At 45.8% G+C, this 26,743-nt stretch overlaps 1 protein-coding gene across 3 annotated transcripts in view; it reads right to left on the bottom strand.

The window, feature by feature from the left end:
• Positions 1–26,743, bottom strand: part of LOC115083753 (oocyte zinc finger protein XlCOF6-like) — a 187,302-nt gene that overhangs the window by 22,990 nt on the left and 137,569 nt on the right. For 2 of the 3 annotated variants that reach the window (XM_029587752.1, XM_029587755.1), the window contains exon 1: positions 3,226–3,432. The exons of the other annotated variant lie outside the window; for it this stretch is intronic. In XM_029587752.1, coding sequence (XP_029443612.1) covers positions 3,226–3,426 — 201 coding nt within the window. In that variant the 5' untranslated portion in view covers positions 3,427–3,432. Of the gene's footprint in view, positions 1–3,225; positions 3,433–26,743 lie in introns of those variants that run through there. 3 annotated transcript variants of the gene reach the window in all.

Consider the following 26,743-nt stretch of genomic DNA (forward strand, 5'->3'; position numbering starts at 1 on the left):
CTTTATTACATAACAAGCTTGCACTGAACATAAACAAGACTGAAGAGATTATTCTAAGCAGGATTCCCACCCCCCCACCCCCCCCCCCCCCCCCCCCGTACATTGCCCCTTTGACTTTTTAACTGAGGGAGATAGAAATATGATGGCAGAGAAAGACCGTATGGCCAATCCAGTCTGCTCATCCGTCCATTTTATCTAGCCCTTACAATTCCCATCACTACCTCAGAGATCCCCTGTTATTTATCCCGTGCTTTCAAGCATTCAGATATTGTTTTTGTTTCTACCACCTCCACTGGGAGGCTCTTCCATGTATCCACCACTCTCTCTGGTAAAGAAATATTTTGTTTCAACCTCATCCCATGATCCTTTTTTCTAGAGCCTTCTTTCCATTAAAAGAGGCTCACCTCCTGTACTTGGAAACCTTGGAGATACTTTATCGTATCTCCTCTCTCTCACTTTTCCTCTAGCGTATACATGTTTAGATCTTTAAGTCTATCCTCATATGCTTTAGAATGTAGATGACTGATCATTTTAGCAGCCACTCCATAGACCAATTCCAACCGGTTTATATCCTTTTGAAGTTGTGGCCTTGTGCACAGCATACCAAATGAGGTCTAACCAGGGACAATATCACCTCCTATTTTCTGCTGACCATTCCACTTCCTACGCAGCCAATCATGTTTCTGGCTTTTGCAATCACTTTATCCACCTATTTGCCACCTTAAAGTCATCAGATTCAATCACCCCTGGATTACTCTTTTCTTTGGTGCTTAGAATAATTTTGCCCTCCATACTGAATCTCTCCCTTGGGATTTTGCAGCCTATATTACTCTGCATTTTTTTTAGCATTAAATATTAGCTGTCAATCTCTAGACCATTCCTCCATCTTCACTAGAATCCTCCTCTTGTTTTTTAAACCTTCCTGGCTGTCTATCCTTTTACAGATTATGGTATCATCAGCAAAAAGACAAATCTTTCCTGATAATAATTCCACTATATCACTCACAAAAATGTTAAAAAGAACCGGTCCCAGGACTGATCTCTGATGTACACCACTAATAACAACCTCCTCCTCAGAGAAAACTCCATTAACTGCCACTCTTTACTGCCTCCCACTCAGCTAGTTTCTAACTCAGTCATTCACTCTAGGTACCATACCAAGGGTTCTCAATTTATGTCTTCTGAATGGAACAGAGTCAAATATGAACTACAATTCTTACTGCCATTCTTGACAGTAATCTGTTCATACATATCCAAGTGAAATCTATGGTGACCAACAACCTTTTATAAATTGTGTATGCTCCAAAGACTGAACCCTTTATTGGAAACTCAGGATTTCCGCACTATCATTCAGAAACTTGTTTTAACAGATATTCACTACTTGAAAGTGCTTTTATATAACGTTCCTGCATTTTGGATTAATTCAGTATTACAATATTTACAATCCAGTATGCTCCTTGAGATCAGCCCAGCAAGGCTTACCAGAAATACCCTCCCTATGACTGACCCACCTCGAAAAAACTCATGATCGGGCCTCTTTCGCCGCAGGCCCACTATATTGTAACACTCTATCTGAGCAGATATGGTCTATAAACTTGACAAAGTCATTTAAAAAGTTCTTAAAATTTTCCAGTTTAAGCAGGCATTCGATTTTTTAAACTCCGCTACGCTAACCACATTAACCACTATTTCAGCAATGAATTCCGGAGCTAAACTGTGCGGTGAGTGAAAAAGAATTTCTCCAATTTGTTTTGAATGTGCTACTTTATTTATTTTATTTATTTTTATTTATTAACTTTTGATATACCGACATTCATAGGACATATCATGCCGGTTTACAATCAACTCTTGTAGCGAGGAAAGAGAAATTACAAAATAACAGGGATAGGGGAAGGGGAGCAGGAATAGAAAAAGGAGAGAGGGGGGTGGGTGAGAGCAAGCGCATAAGTAGCGTGAAGAAATAAAGGTTGCAGAGCGTAAAGGAGAGAAGGAAAGTAGATAGGAACTATATTCAAAAACATTAAGGCAACAACATTTCAATGATTATATAGATAACGTTTCCTTGAGATACATCATTATTAGAGGATAGCAGGGCTGGACGCCATGAAGGGGTTTACTAACTTCCTGACCTCATCTATATGTTTTTAAACATAAAAAACTGTAAAGGAGTGGCCCTATACCCCGTCCCCTTTAACGTGTATGGAATAGGCATCTAGACTGGTCCACCTTACACCCATGAGTTTTACGATGTTTCTATTAGTATTTTACTCTTATTAACCATTTATGAATTATTATTGTATTTTCATGCTTTAACTTATTGTACACCACTATAATAGTTTTACCGATATGACAGTATATAAAATAAATAAATCTTAAACAGAACGCTTAGGGATAAAATGAGTTGCCAATATTCAGGACTTGCTGTGACATCCTCATTACATCATGCAGGTGAAGCTCTTTGTTAGTGTGGGTAAATCTTGAGGTCTATATTCAGACAAAGTTCAGAATATATTCAGCCACACTATTAAATATAGCCGGCTATCTTACAGGCCAATACAGTAAAGTTCGCGGGAGAGCGGGCGGGCAGGCCAGTGTCTTGTTTTTCTGTGCACTTCCCCGGCACCGGCAGAAATTAACGCCTACCTTTGGGTAGGCGCTAATTTCTTGAAGCAAAATGTGCAGCTTGGCTGCACATTTTACTTACTTTATCGCGCAGGAATGACTAATAGGGCCATCAACATGCATTTGCATGTTGTGGGCGCTATTAGTCTCGGGGGATGGGGGGGGGTTGGATGCACATTTTCGATGCACTAAAGCCAGCGCGTCAAAAACGCACATCCATCGGAGCGCACTGTACTGTATCGGCCTATTAGCCAGCTGGAATTTAGGCAGATAAGGGCTGAATATAGCCAAATAAGCCATTTAGATGGTTAACTATTGTTATCTGTTTAAATGGCTTTTGAATATGGACCTCCTTGTTTTTTTATGTTTTATTATTGTGTTGTTTGCCTTGTAGTCTGCTGTGAGTGCTATTGAATGTATGTGGGCTATAAATTATCAAAAATAAATAACTAACAGTCTGAAGCATAGAAAGAAAAATAAACCACACAAAAGCCCCTAAACCCTGTAAGAACCTTTCATTCCCTTCGCATAAATGCATGCAAAGTTCTGTAAAAAGTTGCCTGTACACAGATGTCTTTGTCTGCTCCCCTATGCCAACCCTACCTGTGCAGGCTGTGCCTCAGCCATGCTCTCTCCTGCTTTTCTGGGGAGAAGAAAGGTACAAGCTCTATCTTCTCTCTCTTTCTTTCTAGAGATGGCCCACCCTTTCCGAGAACGAAGCTGCAAGCACTTCTGGGAGCAGACTGATGACATCGCAAGGACGTGTGGGAGGATTTTTACACTGAGGGCGCAGACTGATGACATCGATCGCGTCTGGGAGGATTTTAACAGAGGGTGCAGACTGATGACATCGTTCGCGTCTGGGAGGATTTTAACAGAGGGTGCAGACTGATGACATCGTTCGCGTCTGGGAGGATTTTAACAGAGGGTGCAGACTGATGACATCATCTAGGACTAGGGGATTTTTTACACTGAGGATAGGCAGAGAGGTTGCTGATTTCATCCAGGGGAGGGCAAAGCTTGACACTGAGTTAAAAATGAAGGACTGTAAGGAGAGAGTGACACGAGGAGGCAGCGCTGGGAGCGGCTTCTTCTGTGTCCGGGGCCGGGATTCAGAGCTGCGCCCCAGTGGCGGCTCCAGGACGGCGCTGGCGGAGCTCACTCGGGGGCTGAGGGAAGAAGCTGCGCTGGCAGATGACGTAGTTTAATCCGCAGCTGTGCATAAACTTTAGTGTGGAAGAAACAAGGATTTTTGTGCACAAATGGCCTCCTTTCTCAGCTGCTAAATTCACTGGCACAAGGTTGCCGGCATTCCGCTGCCTGTCCCAAAACTATGGAAGAAATTGCCACTACCGCTTCACCTGGAAACAAGCTACCTTAAGCTGAGAAAACAAGTCAAGGCATGGAGAGTCACCCAGACCTTTACCCAGTCCCCATGACTGAGACGACCTCCATCCTTCGCCCCCCCCCCCCCCCCCCAAGGGCTTTCAAACTTTTTTTATTTAACATTTCTTATCCTTTTACTGATGTCTTTATTGCTCCCTCTATACCCATTCCTGTTCCCCCTTACCCTTTAACACTTCTAGCAGATAAATCCATCGGATATGCTCTGCCACAACCCTAAGGACCGAGAAAACTCTTCCTCTTCCCACTCTGCCTTTATGATTATAAATTCTCTGATTATTGTAAACTGCAGTTATAATTAACTAACAGGTCTATCCAGTACCGAGCGGTAGGAAGAGCTGCGTTAGTGCCCGGCGCACCCGCGGTTGACACACGCACAGTGCAGCTCACCTACCGCTCGATCCTGAACAATAATTTTATGCAAATGTAAACCGCGTCTAAGAAGGGTCCATGAAGCGTTAGGCCCGCGCAACCCATTTTACTGGATAGAGCGCCTATACAGTATCCTGGGTGCGCGGGCCTAACGCTTCACGCCACGCTGGTATCTATCATTTCAAATGTCATTTGAAATGACAGATACCAGGAAGTCGGGACTGCCAGTCCCCCCTCCCCTCCTCCCTAAGCAGGGCGCAAAAAGCAGCCTTGCTCCGGGAGGAGGGAAGAAGAGACACTGACAGTGTGAAGCGGCGAAGCGACTTACTTTTTGCAGGCGTCCATCTCGCGAGCAGCTGGAGGCAGGAGAGGTCGTCCGGAGGGGGGTGCAAAAAGTAAGTCGCTTCGCCGCTTCACACTGTCAGTGTCTCTTCTTCCCTCCTCCCGAAGCAGGGCGCGAAAAGCAGCCTTGCTCCGGGAGGAGGGAAGAAGAGACGGCGAAGCGACTTACTTTTTGCTTTTACGTTTTTTTCGCTTTTTTTTTTGCTTCGGGAGGAGGGGAGAGGACTGGGGCTGCCCCGGAGACCGGCACCCATGATCGCGGCCGGGGCAGGTGAGCGGGGGCTGGGGGAAAGCTTGCCGCCTACCCTTACCCCTGCCTCTACCGCAGGGGTAAGGGTAGGCGGTAAGTTAGCAGGTTAAACTCGCGACATAACGGCAGGGAAAGATAGCGATAGTCGGGGCGCGGGTTACGGGTTACGGGATGCTAGGGAATAGCTAATTCGCTCGTTTGCATGCAATATACATGCCGCGTGCGGAAGGGGTTGCCCGGGGATTTTAGGACGCGGTAGGAGTAGCAGAATATTGGATGTCTGTAAATAGCAATCCTCATACAGGTTAGCACCCTGTCATGCAAATTCCTAATAGTAGTATTAATCATTACCCTCCAATGCAGAGAAGTGCACTGGCTTACCTCATGTCAAAGGTGAAGTAAAGTTGGTGGTGCTGGGGGCCTGCACACCAGATTTAGGCTCAGAAAAGGTGATTTGTGCACATAAAAGACTTGTATGCATACAAAACAATGATTTGTGTTTGTTTTATGTACATAAATCATGAGTGAGAGACTCCTTTTTCCTGCCAGATTGTATGCAAAAGACTATGCCTAAATTTTAACTCAGATCTGAGTGCTCATTTACATGTTAAAGTATTTTTTTTTTAATTTTTATTGAATTTCAAATTTATACACAATTATTGTGAGAGAAAACAGGTAGTATAAAGGCAATAACATTTTCTAATACAAATATCCTCCTCCATAGCTCTCATAGGTAATATATTTATACCCCCTAATTATGGAAAATCTGGGGGGGGGGGGGGTGGATACAATAATACGAAGAGTGAATCATTAGGAAAATAAGCAAAAGGAAAATTAACTGAGATAGCCTACATATTGCCAATCTGCACTGATTGTGTCACTTAGGATGTGTGTCCAAGAAAAATCACAGCTGTGACGGTTCAAAAAATACATATGAAGCATCATGAAATTTAACAAAACATTTACACGGATAACGCAAAGTATAATTTGAACATGTTGTCAAAGCTTCAGATCTCATATTTAAGAATTTCTTTCTTGTGTAACTCTAGTGATAACTGGGTACAACCACACTTTTTGTCCATAGAATAACACTGTTCTGTTACGAAAAAACATCCAGAGTATATTATTTTTCTCGGTGACAAATGCAAAAGTCACCAGAAGTACATCTCTTCTGGTGACCTCATATTCCTGTGATAATTCCAGCTACTCTAATGTTTAACTGTTGTTGGTTTTCCATATTTCCTTGAGTTTTTTCCATAGCCTTCTGTGGTAGGTAGTACGCTTTTGTGATTAAGGGAACAGCTTCAGATGGAATTTTTAAGATCTCCTTTAAATAATTCTTAAACAGATCAATTGCTGAGATCTGATGAATTATAGGAAAATTTAAGACCATTATATTTAGACTCCGTAGTGAATTTTCTATATTGTCAATTTTTTTTACTTTGGATACTTTCTAATTGTGTTGAATTCTGTTGATATTTTTCAATCTCAATAATCGTTTCTTCCACTATTTGCATCTTTTTTTCTTGAACAGAAATCCACTCTTCATTATTCAGAGAACGTTTGTTCGTATCAAGAAAAGATCTAGATGTATTAACAATTGCTGTTTCAATTGCAGCTGAAGCTTCCCATATCGATTCAATCATTATCACAGTGGGTTTAACAAGAAAAGTAGCTAATACTGGTGTAGGCTTACCTGTTCTCGTGACTACAGTGTCAGTGTCCCGTGAAGTTTCCAGTGCTGGAGTAACAGGTCCGATGTCCTCGGTCATTAAAGGTACATACATTCCAATTTGGGGTCCTAGATTCACCCATTCGGGCAGAGTCTTTTGTTCCCCGTCTCCTGAAGCTTCAAAACTGCTCTCCTTTTGAGCTCCAGGCACTTTCGGGTTAACTGGAAGGGTCAACCCTACATCCTTGCTCGCTGTTCTCGGTTGCTGAGGTGCGGACGGAGTCTCTGGCGCGCCGGGACTCAGCAAAATCTCATCTGCCTGTGGAGGAGACGCTCGCTCAACATCTCCACCCTCCACGGCCCTTGCTCCTGACTCTTTCGGCGGCGATACAAAGAAGGTCTGTATAGAAGGCTGACTAGAGTCCAACCTTCAGAAACTGCCAGGCTTTCATGAAGCCTGGCCTTATGTTTTGTATGAGGCATGTAAAGAATGCAAAAGCCCAAGGAAAAGCAGGTAATAGGTACAAGGCACTAGTGAGACCTCCGACCTCTGTCAGCCGCCATCTTGGCTCCACCCCCTACATGTTAAAGTATTTTTAAGCTCCCGATGCTTTAGCATACCATATGTATATTGCATTGGGTGATGCCTTTTTTCAGCAGAGAGTTAACTGTGCACTGAATTTCAATGTGCAATCTCAGTGCTCAACTTACCACCTCATCTCTTTCCTTTCTCCCTTATTTCCTACTAAGTATTTTCCTTTCTCCCTTGCTTCAATCTCCCCTCCCTGCTTATTATCCTTCTCTTCCTCCTCCACATTCTCTATCAACTATTCCACAAGCCTTGTCAAACATCCCCCTCTTCCCTAGCACTTATCCAGCACCTCCCTTCTCTCTTTCCCAGCCCCTTGCCCAGCCTTCCATTTCACCCCCACAACCCCCTCCCTTGGACCAGCAGCCTCTTTTCCCCTCCATCCCTAGTCCAGCAACCTCCTCTTCCCCCTACCTCCCCAGTATCCATCTGTTTCTCTTCCACACCCCCTGCCCAACTTCTCACCTACCTTCACCATACTGCCTGCCCAGCATCCCTCTCTTTCCCCACTCCTGCTCACCTTCCCCCTCCCCCCAGTCCTGCTCAGCAACCCCCTATTTTATCTTTCCCCTGCCAAACATCCCCCTTTTCTCTTTCCTGTGGCCAGCATCCCCCTCTCTTACACTATCTTTCCCACTCAGCATGCCTTTTTCTCATTAGAATTAGGGCATCCCGACAGTGAGGTTCCAATAATTAGAAAAGTAGTCCAAGTGCCTGTAACTAAAAACTCACCTGAGCTAAAAAATTCTAATTTATCCCTATCAATTAAAAAGCAGAATAAAAATACAAACAAAAAACAAACTTTGAAATGTTTGTCTGCTAATGTCAGAAGTCTAAGAAGTAAGATGGGAGAATTAGAATGTATAGCAGTGAATGATGACATAGACTTAATTGGCATCTCAGAGACATGGTGGAAAGAGGATAACCAATGGGACAGTGCTATACCGGGGTACAAATTATATCGCAATGAAAGAGAGGAGCAGTCGGGAGGAGGTGTGGCGCTTTATGTCCGGAATGGCATAGAGTCAACAGGATAAACATCCTGCATGAGACTAAATACAAAATTGAATCTTTATGGGTAGAAATCCCTTGTGTGTCAGGGAAGACTACAGTGATAGGGGTATACTACCGTCCACCTGGTCAAGATGGTGAGATGGACAGTGAAATGCTAAGAGAAATTAGGGAAGCTAACCAAATTGGTAGTGCAGTAATAATGGGAGACTTCAATTACCCCAATATAGACTGGGTAAATGTATCATCGGGACATGCTAGAGAGATAAAGTTCCTGGATGGAATAAATGATAGCTTTAAGGAGCAATTGGTTCAGGAACCGACGAGAGAGGGAGCAATTTTAGATCTAATTCTCAGTGGAGCACAGGACTTGGTGAGAGAGGTAACGGTGGTGGGGCCGCTTGGCAATAGTGATCATAATATGATCAAATTTGATTTAATGACTGGAAAAGGAACAGTGTGCAAATCCAAGGCTCTCGTGCTAAACTTTCAAAAGGGAAACTTTGATAAAATGAGAAAAATTGTTAGAAAAAAACTGAAAGGAGCAGCTACAAAAGTAAAAAATGTGCAAGAGGTGTGGTCATTGTTAAAAAAATACCATTCTAGAAGCACAGTCCAGATGTATTCCACACATTAAGAAAGGTGGAAAGAAGGCAAAACGATTACCGGCATGGTTAAAAGGGGAGGTGAAAGAAGCTATTTTAGCCAAAAGATCTTCATTCAAAAATTGGAAGAAGGATCCAACAGAAGAAAATAGGATAAAGCATAAACATTGGCAAGTTAAATGTAAGACATTGATAAGACAGGCTAAGAGAGAATTTGAAAAGAAGTTGGCTGTAGAGGCAAAAACTCACAGTAAAAACTTTTTTAAATATATCCAAAGCAGAAAGCCTGTGAGGGAGTCAGTTGGACCGTTAGATGATCGAGGGGTTAAAGGGGCACTTAGAGAAGATAAGGCCATCGCGGAAAGATTAAATGATTTCTTTGCTTCAGTGTTTACTGAATAGGATGTTGGGGAGGTACCCGTAATGGAGAAGGTTTTCATGGGTAATGATTCAGATGGACTGAATCAAATCACGGTGAACCTAGAAGATGTGGTAGGCCTGATTGACAAACTGAAGAGTAGTAAATCACCTGGACCGGATGGTATACACCCCAGAGTACTGAAGGAACTAAGAAATGAAATTTCAGACCTATTAGTAAAAATTTGTAACTTATCATTAAAATCATCCATTGTACCTGAAGACTGGAGGATAGCAAATGTAACCCCAATATTTAAAAAGGGCTCCAGGGGCGATCCGGGAAACTACAGACCGGTTAGCCTGACTTCAGTGCCAGGAAAAATAGTGGAAAGTGTTCTAAACATCAAAATCACAGAACATATAGAAAGACATGGTTTAATGGAACAAAGTCAGCATGGCTTTACCCAGGGCAAGTCTTGCCTCACAAATCTGCTTCACTTTTTTGAAGGAGTTGATAAACATGTGGATAAAGGTGAACCGGTAGATATAGTATACTTGGATTTTCAGAAGGCGTTTGACAAAGTTCCTCATGAGAGGCTTCTAGGAAAAGTAAAAAGTCATGGGATAGGTGGCGATGTCCTTTTGTGGATTGCAAACTGGCTAAAAGACAGGAAACAGAGAGTAGGATTAAATGGGCAATTTTCTCAGTGGAAGGGAGTGGACAGTGGAGTGCCTCAGGGATCTGTATTGGGACCCTTACTGTTCAATATATTTATAAATGATCTGGAAAGAAATACGACGAGTGAGATAATCAAATTTGCAGATGACACAAAATTGTTCAGAGTAGTTAAATCACAAGCAGATTGTGATAAATTGCAGGAAGACCTTGTGAGACTGGAAAATTGGGCATCCAAATGGCAGATGAAATTTAATGTGGATAAGTGCAAGGTGATGCATATAGGGAAAAATAACCCATGCTATAATTACACAATGTTGGGTTCCATATTAGGTGCTACAACCCAAGAAAGAGATCTAGGTGTCATAGTGGATAACACATTGAAATCGTCGGTGCAGTGTGCTGCGGCAGTCAAAAAAGCAAACAGAATGTTGGGAATTATTAGAAAAGGAATGATGAATAAAATGGAAAATGTCATAATGCCTCTGTATCGCTCCATGGTGAGACCGCACCTTGAATACTGTGTACAATTCTGGTCGCCACATCTCAAAAAAGATATAATTGCGATGGAGAAGGTACAGAGAAGGGCTACCAAAATGATAAGGGGAATGGAACAACTCCCCTATGAGGAAAGACTAAAGAGGTTAGGACTTTTCAGCTTGGAGAAGAGACGACTGAGGGGGGATATGATAGAGGTGTTTAAAATCATGAGAGGTCTAGAACGGGTAGATGTGACTTGGTTATTTACACTTTCGGATAGTAGAAAGACTAGGGGGCACTCCATGAAGTTAGCATGGGGCACATTTAAAACTAATCGGAGAAAGTTCTGTTTTACTCAACGCACAATTAAACTCTGGAATTTGTTGCCAGAGAATCTGGTTCGTGCAGTTAGTATAGCTGTGTTTAAAAAAGGATTGGATAAGTTCTTGGAGGAGAAGTCCATTACCTGCTATTAAGTTCACTTAGAGAATAGCCACTGCCATTAGCAATGGTTACATGGAATAGACTTAGTTTTTGGGTACTTGCCAGGTTCTTATGGCCTGGATTGGCCACTGTTGGAAACAGGATGCTGGGCTTGATGGACCCTTGGTCTGACCCAGTATGGCATTTTCTTATGTTCTTATGTTCTTATCCTATCAGCTCAGCCACCCCTCTTCTCTCCAGTTGCTCCCTGCTCTACCTTTCTGTCTCTTCCCCACCCTGACTCAGAATCCCCTCTGTCAGGCTAGGACTCTTCAACTTGAAGAAGAGATGGCTGAGAAGGGACATGATAGAAGTTTATAAAATCATGAGAGGGGTGGAACAGGTAAACACAGAATGGTTACTTACCCTTTTAAATAGTCCTAGGATTAGAAGATACTCCATGAAACTAGCAGGTAGCAGATTTAAAACAAATCAGAGAAAGTACTTTTTTCAGTTAACACAAAGCTGTGGAATTTGTTACTGGAGGATGTGGACATTCTTAGCAGAATAGCTGAGTGTGTAAACGTTAGGGATACATTTGTGGAAGGTAGACCCATCAGCTGTTATTAGCCAGAAAGACTTCGGTGTCGTCACATTATACTTCTAGGAGAGAGAGACAAGGCATGGACTTTCCTATTGAGATTTTCTGGGTTCTTCCAAATAGCCTAAACTGGACACAACCAAACACTCTATAGTCCAAATGTATAGGAGAACAGAATGGAAAATTTCTTCTAAATATTCCTATATAAACCAGTAGCACTGGCCTACAGCCAGAATGCTTTTGAAATTAATATAGACAAAATTGACTAAATCTGGGTCACTGAGAACAAAAATTATGCTTAAAATTGTTGATTGGCTTTAGTTTTTAAGATATGCTACTAGTTCATTATATACTACCTTTGACTTGGGAATTGTGGAGGATAAGTGAGTTAAGAAGGGAAAGGATATCAAATTAAACCAGAAATGACTAATATACATCTTTGACTGAATCTATGAATAGATCTATGACTGGGTTTGGACAATACTTGCTTTTTGGACACAGGGCTGAGGCCTGTAAGGCTCGGGTCGGCGGGCCCTCTTCGGCGGATCCAGGGGATTGGGTGCCCGGACAGGGGACGGCGCCGGTCGAGGGTCGCTGCACCAAAGGGTCCAGAGGCGCGTTTGAGGGGGTTTTAAAGGCCCCTATCAGGTCCCACGTCGCCGCCTGTGGGATGTCGGTGGGCGGGGTCTCGTCTGGTTGGAGCGGAGGGGCCTGGATCCGGTGCGTGGGCGTGGTGGGGATGCGGTCGTTAGAGGCTCACCGTGGAGGTGGGTCCAGGCATCCGGGCTCAGCAGTCTGCCGTGGAGGTAGGTTACTTCCGGGCCGGCGGGGAGTCCCGGGTGTGGGCCACGAGGTTCGCTGTCCTGTGGTACACGTTCCTACCGTGGAGGTAGGGCAGGGCTGAGGCCTGTAAGGCTCGGGTCGGCGGGCCCTTTCCGGCGGATCCGGGGGATTGGGTGCCCGGACGGGACGGCGCCGGTCGAGGGTCGCTGCACCAAAGGGTCCAGAGGTCTCTTATGGTATACTATTACAGATTAACAGATAGGAATTGGTACTCGCTCTACGAGGGCCCATGTTCCTAATACCTTTCTCAGACCCTCTTCTTTCTCAGAGGATATCGCATACCGATATCTTATGGTTTACTTTTACAGATTAACAGATAGGAACCGGTACTCGCTCCACGAGGGCCTATGTTCCTAAATTCTCTCCTAGCCTCTCTTCTATTCCAGAATCCATCCTATACACTGTTATTGTGAGTTCTGTTTCAGACTGCCTACAGGAACCTGTACACGCCTGCGGCTCCTGTTCCTGAATACTGAAGACTCCAAGTTGCTTATAAGAAGACATTACAGATGTCTACATTTGTGAGTGTATCATCTACCACTGGTTATGCCATGCATACCCTGTCTACTCACTACCTATAGTCTCTCCTTACAGCACAGCAACTCAGAGATCGCAGTTCCAGTATCGGAGAGACTTCAGCCCTGCCTGGCACATCTACTCACTACTGCCAGCTCTGGTGGTTTTACTTCCAGTCTAATAAAAGAACTATCTGTGTTTGTCTCAATAATCCAGCCTAGCCGGTGGTCCCTCTCAGGATCTCCACTTGAGGGCGCTGTCATCTGCCATCGGCCCAGGGATTCACTATTTCTACTAAGTGTTACTATTCTTTCTGCGGAAGTTAATCCATATCAGATAGCTAGCTCCTTGTGGGGATCATACAGGTTGCTGGTTCATCATTCTACAGGAATTGGGCATCACAGTTGCTACTTCTTCCCTAACTCCGAAGCAAGGTCCATAACAGATAGCTCACTCCACCTCCCTGGCGGGGTGGTCTTATACAGATTGCTACTCCGCAGGCTATTTCATGACAGATTGCTAACTTCTCCTTCAGGAGCAGAAGCATAATACATTGTAACTTCCATCTGCTGGCTCCTCCCATCAACATCGCAGATTCTATCAGATTGCTAACTCCTCCCTCTCGGGGGAGCTGGTCTCTAATAGAAAGTTGCCTCTCCCTCCTTTGTGTCTGTGTGTGATCGTTTGATATCAGAAGGCTTGTATACAGAAAGGCAATACAGTAGCATGGCTCATCCCCTAGAAACAGTGTAAACAGGGTTTGTCTAACCTGCTCTCGGAGACTCCCCATCAAGTGATCTTTTCAGGATATCCACAATAAATATGCATGAGACCCAATATCTGCACATTTATCTCATGCATATCCATGGCTTAATTTGTAGACAACAAAAAGGAAGTGGAATTGTGGAGAGAGGGCGGCCCAGTGCCTGGTGCGAACTGTGAGAGGGGCAGTTCCAGGATGTGTGAACTCATTCTCTCCCAAACATATATACGCAAATAAACACTTCACATGCTTCCTCCTCCTTACCTCTGTGATCCTTCATCTCCAGCCCTCACTAATGCTCAGCCCACAGCCAGGCCCTCTTACCCCCGATTGCCTGCTCCAGCGCCTGGCTCTGCTTCTCTTGTGGCCGCTGGCTGCCGCCTCCGACCTCGGGTCGCTCCCTGTGCTTCCAGCTCCGCAGCGGATGTCCCAGCTCCTTGGCGGGCCTCCCCGTGTGGTCCGCGGGTGGACGCCACCATCTCGCGCCGTGCCCCTCCCTAGGCGCGTGCGCATATGTTCTTCTTTTAAAGGGGCCGCAGCGGGAATCCAACCCACGGCCCCGGATGATGACGTCACTGGGTCCCGGTACCTAAGGGCGGGCCCAGCCAGTGCTTCCCTGCCTCGGTAACAGGTCTCCACTCTAGTCATGTCCTTAGTTGCTTGTTCCTGTGATTCCTCTGTGTTCCTGGTTCCTGATTCGCCTGTGTTCCTGTTCTTGATCCTGGTATCTGTTCCTGCTCCTGTGTTCGTGTCTACCTTGCTTGTTGTTACTGACTGACCTCCTGGCTTTGACCACTGCTTCATCTACGTTACCGATTGTCTCCTGGCTCTGACCACTGCTTCGCATGACCACACCACTGCTTGTCTCCTGGCTCTGACCACTGCTTCGCATGACCACACCACTGCTTGTCTCCTGACTTTGACCTTTGCTTTGTCTGACTACGCTGCTGATTGTCTCCTGGCTTGGACCTCTGCTTCACCTGACTACGATTCTGCCCATCTCCTGGTTTGACCTTTGCCTTGCCTGACCATTCTACTGCTGACTTCTGGTTTTAACCCACGCTTGCCTTGCGACTCCTCCTTGCCTGCCGCCTGCCCTGACTTCAGCCTGCACTACGACGCTCCACTTGTTTTCACTCTGGGCTTGGCCTCTCAGGCTGCGGCCTGTTCTTACTCGGGCGCACTCTGTCTGCCTCCTGTTCTCATTGGCGCCCAGGTCTCCAGGACTCCACCTCATCCAGATCAGACCACCTACTCCTACTACCGCTGCTGGCCCCTGGCTGACCTCCTCGTTGTCCCAGAGAAGACCTCAGACGTAGGCCCACCTAAGTCCAGCCGGCCCCGGTGCCCAAGGGCTCAACCTGCGGGGAACGAGGGCTGGTATTGGCGAAGCTCCAGCCGGCCTCCATCAGTCAGCCAGCTCCGCCTGCCGACGGTGGGGACCCATAGGGCTTGCCCTGCGGGTAGCGTCAACCCCACTCAGCCCAAGAGTCCACCTCCTGCGCAACAGATAGAGAGAATGGGGTACTTTCTCTCCTCCTCTCTGCCCTGGTGATCCTGGTTCTCCATCTCCAGCCCCCTCTGCCATAAAATACCCCAGTGACCTTGATTCAAATGATCCTAAGGTACGAGTCTGGAGCTCACAAAGCAAAGAACATCTACCTTGCCTTCTACTTTTCTGCAGGCTGCCAGAAGCCCTGGTATATACTGTAACGTCCCAGCACAAAAAAAAACACTAGGATCAGGACTCTGCCAGAATCAGAAATAAATGAAGAAATTGTGATCACATGGGACACCCCAAGCAACAGATATAAAGCCTGATGCCAAAAAACTAACTATACAACGTGATGAAGGAAAAAAATACAAGAATGGCATTAATAATAGAAATGTCCATACCAAGTAGCTATTCTGTACGATGCATGGAGAGAGAGAAGATCCTCAAGTGCCAGAAGATGTAATCAGAGCCCATTAAAATGTGGCAGAAATATACAGAAATTGTCCTGATTGTCTTCGGCACCACTGGGATGATGAGAAAAATGTTACATAATTATGACCTCCTTCAGATCTCCACATGGAAACTATTCTTGATGTGAATGCTAGGAGCAAACTTGATAACGTGAGACAGAGCCATAACAAATAAATAAATAAACATTATTAAAGTAAGATGCTTACTCTTGTGTGCGAAAACAAGTTGTTAGGGTTTGTGTGTGTGTGGGCCCCTGGGCTGAGGTGAGAGATGGTACCGCCCACGGGGAGGAACCCCATGAGCCTCACCGTTGAGAGGCGAGGTCTCGGCTAGGGTGTGAGCAGAGCAACAGGTGCTGGAGAGAGAGAATGAAGAGGAGAGGGCACAAGAGCTAAAGATGGTGATGCCAGGGGGTGGAGCCACGGAGCGTCAGCCCAGGAAGCTGACGTCAGTACTAGCTAGAATGTCCTTGAGTCTTTATTAAAGAAGCAGAGTGACACTGCCTGTGGAGCGGGGAGTGAAACAGAAAGTCACACAGACACAGAGATGCCACAGGTCTGTGCAGTGGGGTATACCCACGGAAGAGTCCTCTGTAGGAATGAACGGTGATGGTCCGTAATGCAGGATACACCAGTGAGGGTTCCTCAGTTGTGTTGGTTCGGCAATGGTCAGCGGAGTGGGGTACACCGAAGAGGGTCCACAGTAGCGTTAGTACGGCAAAGGTCTGCAGAGCGGGGCACTCACTGTAGAAGATCAGAAGTCTTAGAGGAAGCCCCGGGAATGGGGCAAGTAGCTGTCCAAGATGCAAGGGCCTCCGAGGAGTGGATACCCGGAATGTCTCTCGTCGAGGCAGCAGGAACTGGAACGTAGGTCCAAAGTGAGCAGATTCAGCAATGAGGGAACTCGTTGCCAAGTGGTAGGCAGGCAGGGCCAGCCGGCTTAAATGTCCATGAGAAATGATGTCATCCGGGGGGGACACCCCCGAGGTCCCCGCCATGACGTGGATAAGACTGGCCCGAGGGCGCACGTACACGCCTAAAGAACTCCCAGGGCAAGATGGCGGTCAGCATGCCATACAGGAAGGCCCAGGAACTAAGGTGTGCAGGCCGGCGATAGCTGGCGGAGGCCACCAATCTCCCCAGAGGAGTCGATGCAGGAAGGCATAAGGTGAGCAAGAGCGGTCGCAGCCGTCTGCAACCGACGGGCGTAACACAAGTCCATCTGAGGTCATCAACCACAAAGAAGACTTAACAAATCTGTCAAACTAAAAGTGATAATGCTAACACAGCAATAAATGTTAAAAAGTGGGCAATAGACCATGTGTCAATGGTATAACACTAAAGTTTCTGGGATCCTTTTAGAGATGATCAAAACAAAGCGTCAATGAAGATATTCACCAAGCATTTCCAACTTTTATTCCAAACGTACAGAAAATTTTGGTCCCCTGACACAGACCGTGTTACACCTCGTGGAATGCGTCGGGGGGGAAAGAAGTCCAACAATTGAACTAGTAGCACTATATCAAGGCGATCTTCAATAGGGTCAGCTCCAAACACGCGCGAAGGAAATGCTAGTCAGGTAAGGGAGCTCAAAACGGCCCTTGTGACAAAGTCTCTAAAAGGCAAGAGACTGGTTATATAGTGTGGCTGAGTCTTTATATGAAAATGGAGTAAACGCATCACTGTGCCAGAAAAAAACTGGGATTACATCTGTGACAGAATTGCAAAGAATGAAGTTAAGGTCACCCAGGACATTCATATTCCAAGAGCTTGAATGATACTTAGAAAACCAAACATTGTAGTAAAGGAGAAAAAACACAAGAACGGCACTACTGATAGAAGTGTCAGTGCCAAGCGACTAATCTGTATAATGTATGAAAAGAGAGAAGATCCGCAAGTATCAAAAGATGCAATGAGAGACAAAGAGAATGTGGCAGAAAGACACAGAGATATTCAGATCCTGGTGTCATCTCAGTAACAGCAATAGAATCTCCCTTCACTGCCTGGCACATTCCACTTGGGCAAGTCACTTCACCCTCCCTTGCCTAAGGTACAAATTTACAGACTGATATAATATTTGTGCTGGAAATGGGGAGCTCATGATTGAGCACCCGCTTTCCCGACACGCGCCCATCCATCTCTCCCGGGCGCGTGATACAGTAGGCTAATAAGCCGCTGCGTAAAAAAAGGAGGCGCTAGGGGAAATTGTGCATCCCTAGCACCTCCTTGGCATCAGGTGCCCGGGAGAAGTGGCTGTGCGTGGGTTACAAAATGGACCTCAGTTTTACGAGCATCCCTTTTCCTAATCCGTGCATAGCTACGAGTTAGTAAAATGGACACTAATAAATTGAGCTTCCGTTTTCCTAACCGGGCCACCGTCAAGACTTTTATTTCTTTTATCGCGTTGCTGCTTTCTGTGGTTTTCAGTCAGCGGAACCACAGAAAAGCAGTATTTTCAGCTTTTCTGTTAAACTTTTGGGGTTCCTCAAAACATAAAGTCAGTCCCGGAGCTGGCGTTAAATTTTGAGGGATAAAATGTGCGTGTCAGGTGCACGATTATTTTTTATATAAGGGGTTAATAGCTCATTTATATGTGATGAATGCTATTAGCTACGCACTAGTTTGGACGTGAGTTTCTTATTGCATCAGAGGTTATGGCTGCACGTAAAACCACGGGTTAACCTTTGCACCAGCCTGAGCACACGATATTACATTGGCCTGTTTGATTGTAAGCCCTCAGGGATAGGGAAAAACCTACAGTACCTGCACGCTTTGAAATGCCAGAAAAAGCTGAATATAAATGAAAATTGTAATGCTAATTGTAATCCTCGCGAAATGAGCAACAAAAAATTACTCGGCAGTCTTGATTTTATTACTCTTCCTTCTCTAACTCTAAGGACTATACTACAGAAAGCAGAGAGAAGGAAGCTTTACATCTTGCCTCTATCCTCTCTGCCCCAATTACAGCTCCTCCTGGCATGGGCGTGGTTGGCAGCTGTGACAGTAATCGGAGCCTCCGCAGCTTTTTGCCAGTCGCAAGATGGTTCCTGCACTAGATCCTGAGACCACAGGGCTTCCAGTCTCTTTCTCTGCCCAGATCCCTCCTTCCTGTCCCTTCTCCCTCCTAACCCGGAACATTTCCTGCAGCCTCAGCCATTGAGAGAGAAGCAGAGCCTGAAGAAAGAGAGAGAAGGGAGAGAGCCTGCAGCTTCCTCCTCCCCAGGAGAGAGCATGGCCGAGGCAGAGCCTGCACAGGTAGGGCTGGCAGAGGGGGAGCAAACAAAGACAGTTCTGGGCAGAGGCAACTTATTACAGAGCTTTGCAAGCATTTATGCGCAGGGAAGGAAAGGGTCTTTAAGTCCTTAGGGCAGCAGTTTTACAAAATTATCTGCTGAGCCCCACCAGCAGAGGACATAAAGGCGCAGCAAATCAAACAAAAGAAATGAAACAAAGCACAGCTGGAGCTCAGCTGCAGCTGCAAAAGGCTGAGGATGGCTAAGGGAGGGACTGGTAGGATTGAGAGGAAGGAGAGAGATTTGTGGGACCGAGTTAGGCTGGGGGAGATAAAACAGGGTGGGAAGGGCTGGGGGAGGGAGAGAGACTGATGGGGAGGGGCTAAGATTCCTCAAAAGTTTGGTGATTGAGGTCCATGCACCCTATGGGGCCGATGCAACATCGGGTGCTGAGCTCAGCGCACCACTAAACTCGCGGTTGGACGCGTATTTTGGACGTGCTAGATATATCGCCCAATGCAATGTCGGGATTAGTGCATCCATACTGGTGCATAGTTAATAGCGCTCATCGCATGCAAATGCCATGCTGACACAGCTATTAGCTAGTACCCCGATGCAAAAAAAAAAAAAAAGAAATGTGCTCCTGACACGCACATTTTAACCCTCAAAGATTAACGCCAGCCCAGAGCTGGCGTTAATTTTTGAGGCACCCCCAAGCCGTGCTCAGAAAAGCAAAATAAACAGCTTTTCTGCGGTTCCTCCTATTTAATATCGTTGCGATACTAAGCAGGAGGCACCACAGAAAGCTGCAACATGAAAAAAAAAAAAATCTTGACAGCAGTCAGGAAAAGGGATGCTCAATTTACAAAAATTGATTGTCCGTTTTCCTTACCTTTTGCACAGCTACTTCTCCTGGGCGCTCGATGCCAATTTATCCATTGAGCATCCCTGTTAGCACGCCAGCTCATTTGAGTATTACATCGAGCGCCCAAGAGAGGGAATAGGTTGGACGTACGTTTTTTGCTCACACGATATTGTATCGGCCCCAAATTCTGGGAATCCCCTAGAGTCCAGCTTCCCAGGCTAGTGTTCAAATGGGATTAAAGAATTACAGTTTAAAGAAAAGAAAAGCTAAATACTTTGTCTTGCTCCTTTCATTTATAAAGTCATGCAATGCTCAAATCTTTCCAGAGGGGAGAAACTTAGTGCAGACCCCAGGGTGGGGGGAGACCCTAAAATCTCCTCCCTCTGCTCTGCTTCCATAAAAAAAACAAGTCCCGGCTTCCAGCCCGCTGCTTCTATTGGTGCACGGATGGAGTGACAGGCAGCCTGGACCAATCAGCAGAGTTCTGAGACTCTGATCTGACCTCCATCTTATCTGCACTCCTCCCCCTTCCCCATCTTCCTGGATTTCTTCCCACCTCATTTTACATCTAAGAAATGAATGTTTTACCTGTGAAAGCCAAATCCCCAGTACAATATGGGGTAGATTTTAAAAGGGTGCACAATTGGGCACCTTGCGCGTGCAGAGCCCGTGCCGAGCCGTGCTGCCTTCCCCCGTTCCCTCTGAGGCCGCTCTGAAATCGGAGCAGCCTGGGAGGGAACTTACCCCCCCCCCCCCTACCTTCCCTTCCCCAACCTCCCCTGCCCTTTCCCCCCTACCTTTTTCTTTTTATGGCTTCTATTTCAAAATTTACTTCAGCCCTGGGGCTGAAGTAAGTTGCGCGCGCTGGCCAACTGCCGGCGCGCGATCCCAAGCACATCAGCAAATGGCCGCTGTGCCTGGAGCCTCTGACCCCGCCCTTTTAGTAAAGCCCTGAGGCTTTACGCGCGTCTCCGGGCCTTTTGAAAAATAGGCCCGGCGCGCGTAACCCTTTGAAAATCCGGCCCTGTGTGTGTAAGTCTGGATCAAGTGTAGATAGTTTTAATGAGGTCCATTTTCAGCTGCTGTGTGGCTCAGCTAGACAGCTGGATAAACTTACGAAGCTAACTAGCAGGGTATATTCAGCAGCACGGCCATGTCAGATAAATGGCTGAATATGTTATGCGTTAAACCAGGTGTGGCGAACTCCAGCCCTCGAGGGCCACAAACAGGCCAGGTTTTCCGGAATAACCACAATGAATATGCATGAGATAGGTTTGCATACATCGGAGGCAGAGCATGCAGATCTATCTCATGTATATTCATTGTGGATATCCTGAAAACCTGGCCTGTTTGTGGCCCTCGAGGACCGGAGTTTGCCACCTGTGTGTTAAACCTACTTTTCACTGCTCTCAAGTATTGGAAAAAAAACTAGATCCACATACAAACAATAATGAAGCCCAAAGCCTGATAGGAATTTACAAAAGGGTCTTAAATATATATTAAATAACGATGATCCTTGTGACACCCCAGCCTTTAACTAGTACCAGGAGGAGAGTGTGGTCCATAATTTACTTGTAGCATTCAATCTGTCAAATACTTGACCATGCCAGAAGGGTACCTGAGATACCACTTTCAGCCAGTTGCGAGATAAGAACGTTATGATCCAGAGTATCGAATGCTGCTGATATATCAAGCAGCACCCGAATGCAATCAGTGGCAGAGTCAAAACCCTTCCAGAGTATATCTGAGCCTTGATCTCATCCCTATCTCAGAAGAACATTGTGACCTAAAAACCCAACTGAAATTGGTCAAGAACATCATATTTATTCATCCAAGAAGTCCTGCAACTGTTTTAGAAATGCTGCTCCAAATACTTTTGCTAAAATGTTTGGGATGAAATTGGTTTATAATCAGCTAACTCTAATGGATCAGCTAGCGACTTTTTTTTTTTTTTTTTTTTTTTAGTAAAGGACGTATGGCTGCTTGTTTCAGTATTTGATGGTAAAACTCCTTCACCCAAAGAGTTATTAGCCATTTTTGTAAGTGGATCAGCGGTATCATCAGTTTTGGGAACCACAGTATGACATGGATTAAGGGGAAAATTAGTGGCATTCATTGATTTTTTTTATTGTAGATGAAATCAGATTGTGAATTCCGCCAGTTCCCTTAATCCATGTCATTGGGTGTCCTCAAAACACAGTGAGGTCCATATTCAAAAGCCATTTAGATGGATAACTTAAAAGTAATACATCTAAATGGCAAAGTGACATATTGACACTTAATATAGCCAAAATGAAAATGATCTGACTCAGCAGATTTGCATCTTCCTTTTTCCCATCTACATTTATGTTTGAAAGTATTTCTATCCAGACTTATATTAAAGGAGTGCCCACAGCGATATTCAATAATACACATTTCAAATACTTAACAATACTAAATAACAAATGCATAAGTAACAATTACATCCTGGACAAAATAGAACAAACCATGTGCATGCTGATAATCCAAGCGTCAAACTGAAAAAATGAAGATAAGACTGAATCTAAAAATCAGCAATGCAAAAACATTGTGAAAATGCTTGCGTGAACAAGATTCTTTTCCCTGCCTTTCTGAATTCACAATTATCAGCCCCAATTGAGGTTCCATAGTTTGGGAGCTGTGGTGATAAAAGCTCAGATCCTCCTTCCCGCCAGCCTTGCAGGGAAGCTGACAGGTTGCATAAGGAAACTCTGCCAGATGAGGAAAGTTGCCAGGCAATGCTGAAGTTGATTCCTCAGAGAGTCAGGGACCATCTTATACAGATTCTTAAAAATGTAAAGATATTTTGGGGTAGATTTTCAAAAAATGCGCATTCGCGTACTTTTGTTGGCGCAACAGTCGCAAACAAAAGTACGCTGGATTTTAGTAGAAACGCGCGTAGCCGCTAAAATCCAGGATCGGCACGCGCAAGGCTGCCGAATTTGGGCAGCCGGCGCGCGCCAAGCCGCCGGCTGCCCAAAATCGGAGCGGCCTCGGAGGGAACTCGCTTTCGCCCTCCCCTCACCTTCCCCTCCCTTCCTCTACCTAACCCACCCCCCCGGCCCTATCTAAACCCCCCCCTACATTTCTCCACGGATTTACGCCTCCCAGAGGGAGGCATAAATCCACGCGTGCCAGCGGGCTGCTGGCGCGCCGAGACGCAACCCGGGGGCGGTTCCGGAGGGCGCGGCCACGCCCCCGGCCGAAACCACGCCCCCAGGCCTGCCCCCGAAATGCCGCGTCCCGCCCCCAAAACGCGCGTCAATCGGCCCCGCCCCCGACACGCCCCCGTCAAAAAACCCCGGGACTTATGCGAGTCCCGGGGCTCTGCGCGCACTGGCAGGCCTATGGAAAATAGGCGCGCCGGCGCACAAGGCCCTGCTCGCGTAAATCCGCCCGGATTTACGCGAGCAGGGCTCTTAAAATCCGCCCCTTTAGTTTTACACCTAAAAAGACAACTAGGATCCAGTCCCTCCAGCTTAGAAGTGCAGTAATCCAGCCAGTTCATTACAAGAGCAATCTGATTGCTCTAAAAAGGGGTGCAGTTGATAGAGATGAAAAAGCATGATCTGGCCTCTACAGATTAATGAAAAATCGTTGTTAAACTGCAAGCTGTTAACACACCTAAAGTAAGAGCTTGTTCACACCTCTGGAGCCGAGTTCCCTTCAGGATTGGAATTGGAATTATGCTTAAAGGGAAGGCTTTCTAAACCCCAGGCTATGTAAACAATATTAAAGGAAAAGAGAGTGCAGCTCCATGAAACAAGTAGATTGCAAAACTACAAACAAACATGCTTTTCTGAAAAGAAGATCCAGTCAAACAAACCTAATTGAGTTCTTTAATATAAACTCAAAAGTGATGGATCAGGGAGGTGCAGTGGATGTTGCCTCTTTCTGGACTTTAGTAAAGCTTTTGATCTTAGTAAACGTAGAAGATTGATAAATACGCTGGACACATGAGAGAAGGGCAGAAAGCTGTTAAGCAAATAGAAATTTGTTTGAGCAAAGAAGTCAGAGAGTGTGGCCAAGGAAGTCCATTCTGATGACAATTGTCGATGTTATTTATTTATTTATTTATTTATTTATTTTATTTATTTAAGACATTTCTATACCATCTTTAACAATATGAAATTGAACAAAATGGTTTACAATAATATTAAAATAAATCACTTCATAAAATAAAACAAATATAGAGTTAAAATATAATAAACTAGAAAATAAATATAAATAAAGCAAATCCAAATAAAATACATAACAGTAGGAGAGAAATACAATTATATGCTAGGCCCTAAGTGTTACATAAAGGGGGTTTAGTGTGCCCTTGGGCCTCAGCCCGACCCCAGACAGATCCAGGACCGAACCCAGGGTTGACGGCGTGTTCCAGCATGGCTGACGGTCTTACCCTCTGCCAGGCCTGCAAGCTCCCAAGGCAAACAACAGGATGATGTTGGAATGTGAATGGTCCTCCGACCATTCCGAGCCCTTTCGGACCTGCCGCTTGGATCGGCATGAAGCAGCAGGCCTGGCCTGAGGTCGAGGGCAGATGGGCCTTGACACGAAGACATGACACCAAGGTCGATGCGGATGGCATCAGAGATGAGGGCTGGAACAAGACATGACACCAAGGTAGTTGAGGACATGACACCAAGGCTGATGCGAAGACATCACGGACCAATGGTCGATGCAACGACATCAGGAACAAGACATTGACATGACACCAAGACTGATGCAACAGCATCCAGGACGAGACGAGGAACTTGACAAAGTCCAGACGAGACGAGAGGTTGGGCAGAAGGACATTGGCACTGTCTCTCAGGGTGCCCTACACAGCCCACCTTCACGGGCAGACCCAATGGGCTGGTCGCGGACCACCCTGTCCCACTGCGCGCCCTACACAGCCCTAGGAGGCTGGTCACGGATCACGCTGAGAACGGGACAAACGCAGGGAAGAATCCAGTCGAAGTGGGACTCTGACAATGAAGCCAGATGTCGCCCGAAGCTCCACAAAGGCTGGCAGGACATGACGGCTCAGGAGCACAGGACACCAGTCCACCTGCAGGCCACTCCATGCTCGGAAAAGACGTCATCCGAGGGAGTCGGGTCTGACAGGTACCAGAAGGCTCGGGAGCGCTGAAGCAAACACCAAGAACGGCAGGACACCAAGGAAGCAGGAACATCAGGAAGCGGAGGATCAAGATGAGACACCATGACACTTGGACGAGGACCTCAGGCACGAAGACATAACTTGACATGGCGTGACATGACAAGAAGACACAACGAAGAGGAGCTCCACGAAGAATGCCTGACAGAGCTCTGGCAGGCAAGAGCCTCCAGAGTGAAGTAACTCCGAGGCAAGGCAAGGCTGACTGGAAGTTGAAGTCCTTTTATAGGGCTGCAGACAGGCGACTCCCTGGGAGGAGTTTGGATGGCCCACACCTAGGTGGCCCTATAACTACGGAGGAGTGCTGCGGGCCGGCCCCTAGGGAAAAGGGCATGGTTCAAACCAGGAAGTCCATGCAGACACAAGCAAGCCTCAGGCAGGCCCCAAGAACATTGAGGCCTCCCAGGCCCTGGAGCAAATCCTGGATAGTTCGTAGGTGAGACCCCGGCTTCGGAGCGGCCTCCAGGAAGAGCTAAGGAGCCTCCCGTAGCACCGCTACAGGAGGGTTCATAACACTAAGCTTATATTTAACGACTTAGTATGCTATGAACTATATTCCCTATGCTTAAACCTACTACTGTACACAGTCTATATGTTTTTCTCTAGTTACATTGCCACCCTGTGACTGTTGTATTGTTTGACTTAGTTTCTCCGCAGGCATATAACCTTTGCTCTGATAGGTCATTAGAGCTGCAATGTGATTGTTCTGAACTTCCTGAGTGGATATTTCCAATTTTGCATTTCCTTACTCAAAAGTGTTTCTCCCTTCCCAATTGGTTTCTTGGACCAATGTTGCCAGATAGGTGGTTTTCTTTTCTGAGCGTGCATGGGAAATTTTTTCCTTTTTTTGGCTGCAGGACTTTGGGCTATTTTTTTTTGGTGTGTGCGTTTTTTGGGCTTCTTTCTGGAAGGGTGCTGCAGTAGCTGGAAGGCATATTTCTAGTGGTGCTTTGTCGTCTCTTCCTGACAAACTGGTGCCTGTTTGAACTTGAGGGTGAAATGGAAGGAGCTGTGCCTTGGGGGTAGGGGAAGGGAAAGTGAGTATCAGACAGCTTAAATTTGCTTTGCTCATTTTAGAGAGTCTGAGGGATGAATATTACAAGTGGACACTTCTCTATCCGTCTTACTTCTCCCATCAAAAAATAAATAAATAAAGACTAAATATAGTCTGCGGCTTATTCTAGGTAGATGTACAGATCTCTGTTGACAAAGGATCCTCGATATCAATGAGGGTGGCTTTTTCTTTCCAGTGGCCGGTGGCTGTCTCTTGCAGTTCAGGCTTCCCTTTCTCAAGTAGCAGTAATGGGCTGGCTGTGAACTCCCTAAGAGGCTTCCAGATATCCCGGGGTGAGAGCCACTACCATCTGTAATGCCATGTCATGTGCTATTAGTTTCACTCAAAAATACAGCACTGTTTTCTGTGCTAAAGGGAATAGAGCTGCCTTATAATACATTGTCAGTGCTAACACTTTATAAATTAGCCCCAGACTATTCTGTCCAAGAGCAATCAACAGTACCAGTACAGTGCTAAAGCAATCAATATAACTGCATTGGGTTTCGCCATTCCTGAGTGGGCCGACTGCAAAATGCAGTAAGATATAGCTCTGAAGGCAACTTGCATCACTGTTTTGCTGCTACTTTCGCCCTGCCAGGGACTTAAAAGAAATGTTTTCTTTGCTCTGCCACCTCATTTCCACCATGCAGGGCTTGAAAAAAGAAAGCTGCTTGTTTTACCACCCCTGAGCAGGAACGGAACAGCAGTATTTAATGGCCTAGGGGGGGTCAGGTCCCCAACCTGGACTTGCTTCTAATACATCTTGCATGGCGCAGTTATGCACAGCTCTCAGATGTACCTTATGGTAACACTAAACATGACAACCTTGATTTTTAGTCTTTTCTAGCAATATTTTTTAATTTTTTTATATTCATTGTTAATTTTGTAAATTTGTCTGCATGCAATGCAGGAATTTGTGTA

This window comes from Rhinatrema bivittatum, chromosome 2 (genome assembly GCF_901001135.1).
Source record: "Rhinatrema bivittatum chromosome 2, aRhiBiv1.1, whole genome shotgun sequence".
Classification (NCBI taxonomy): domain Eukaryota; kingdom Metazoa; phylum Chordata; class Amphibia; order Gymnophiona; family Rhinatrematidae; genus Rhinatrema; species Rhinatrema bivittatum.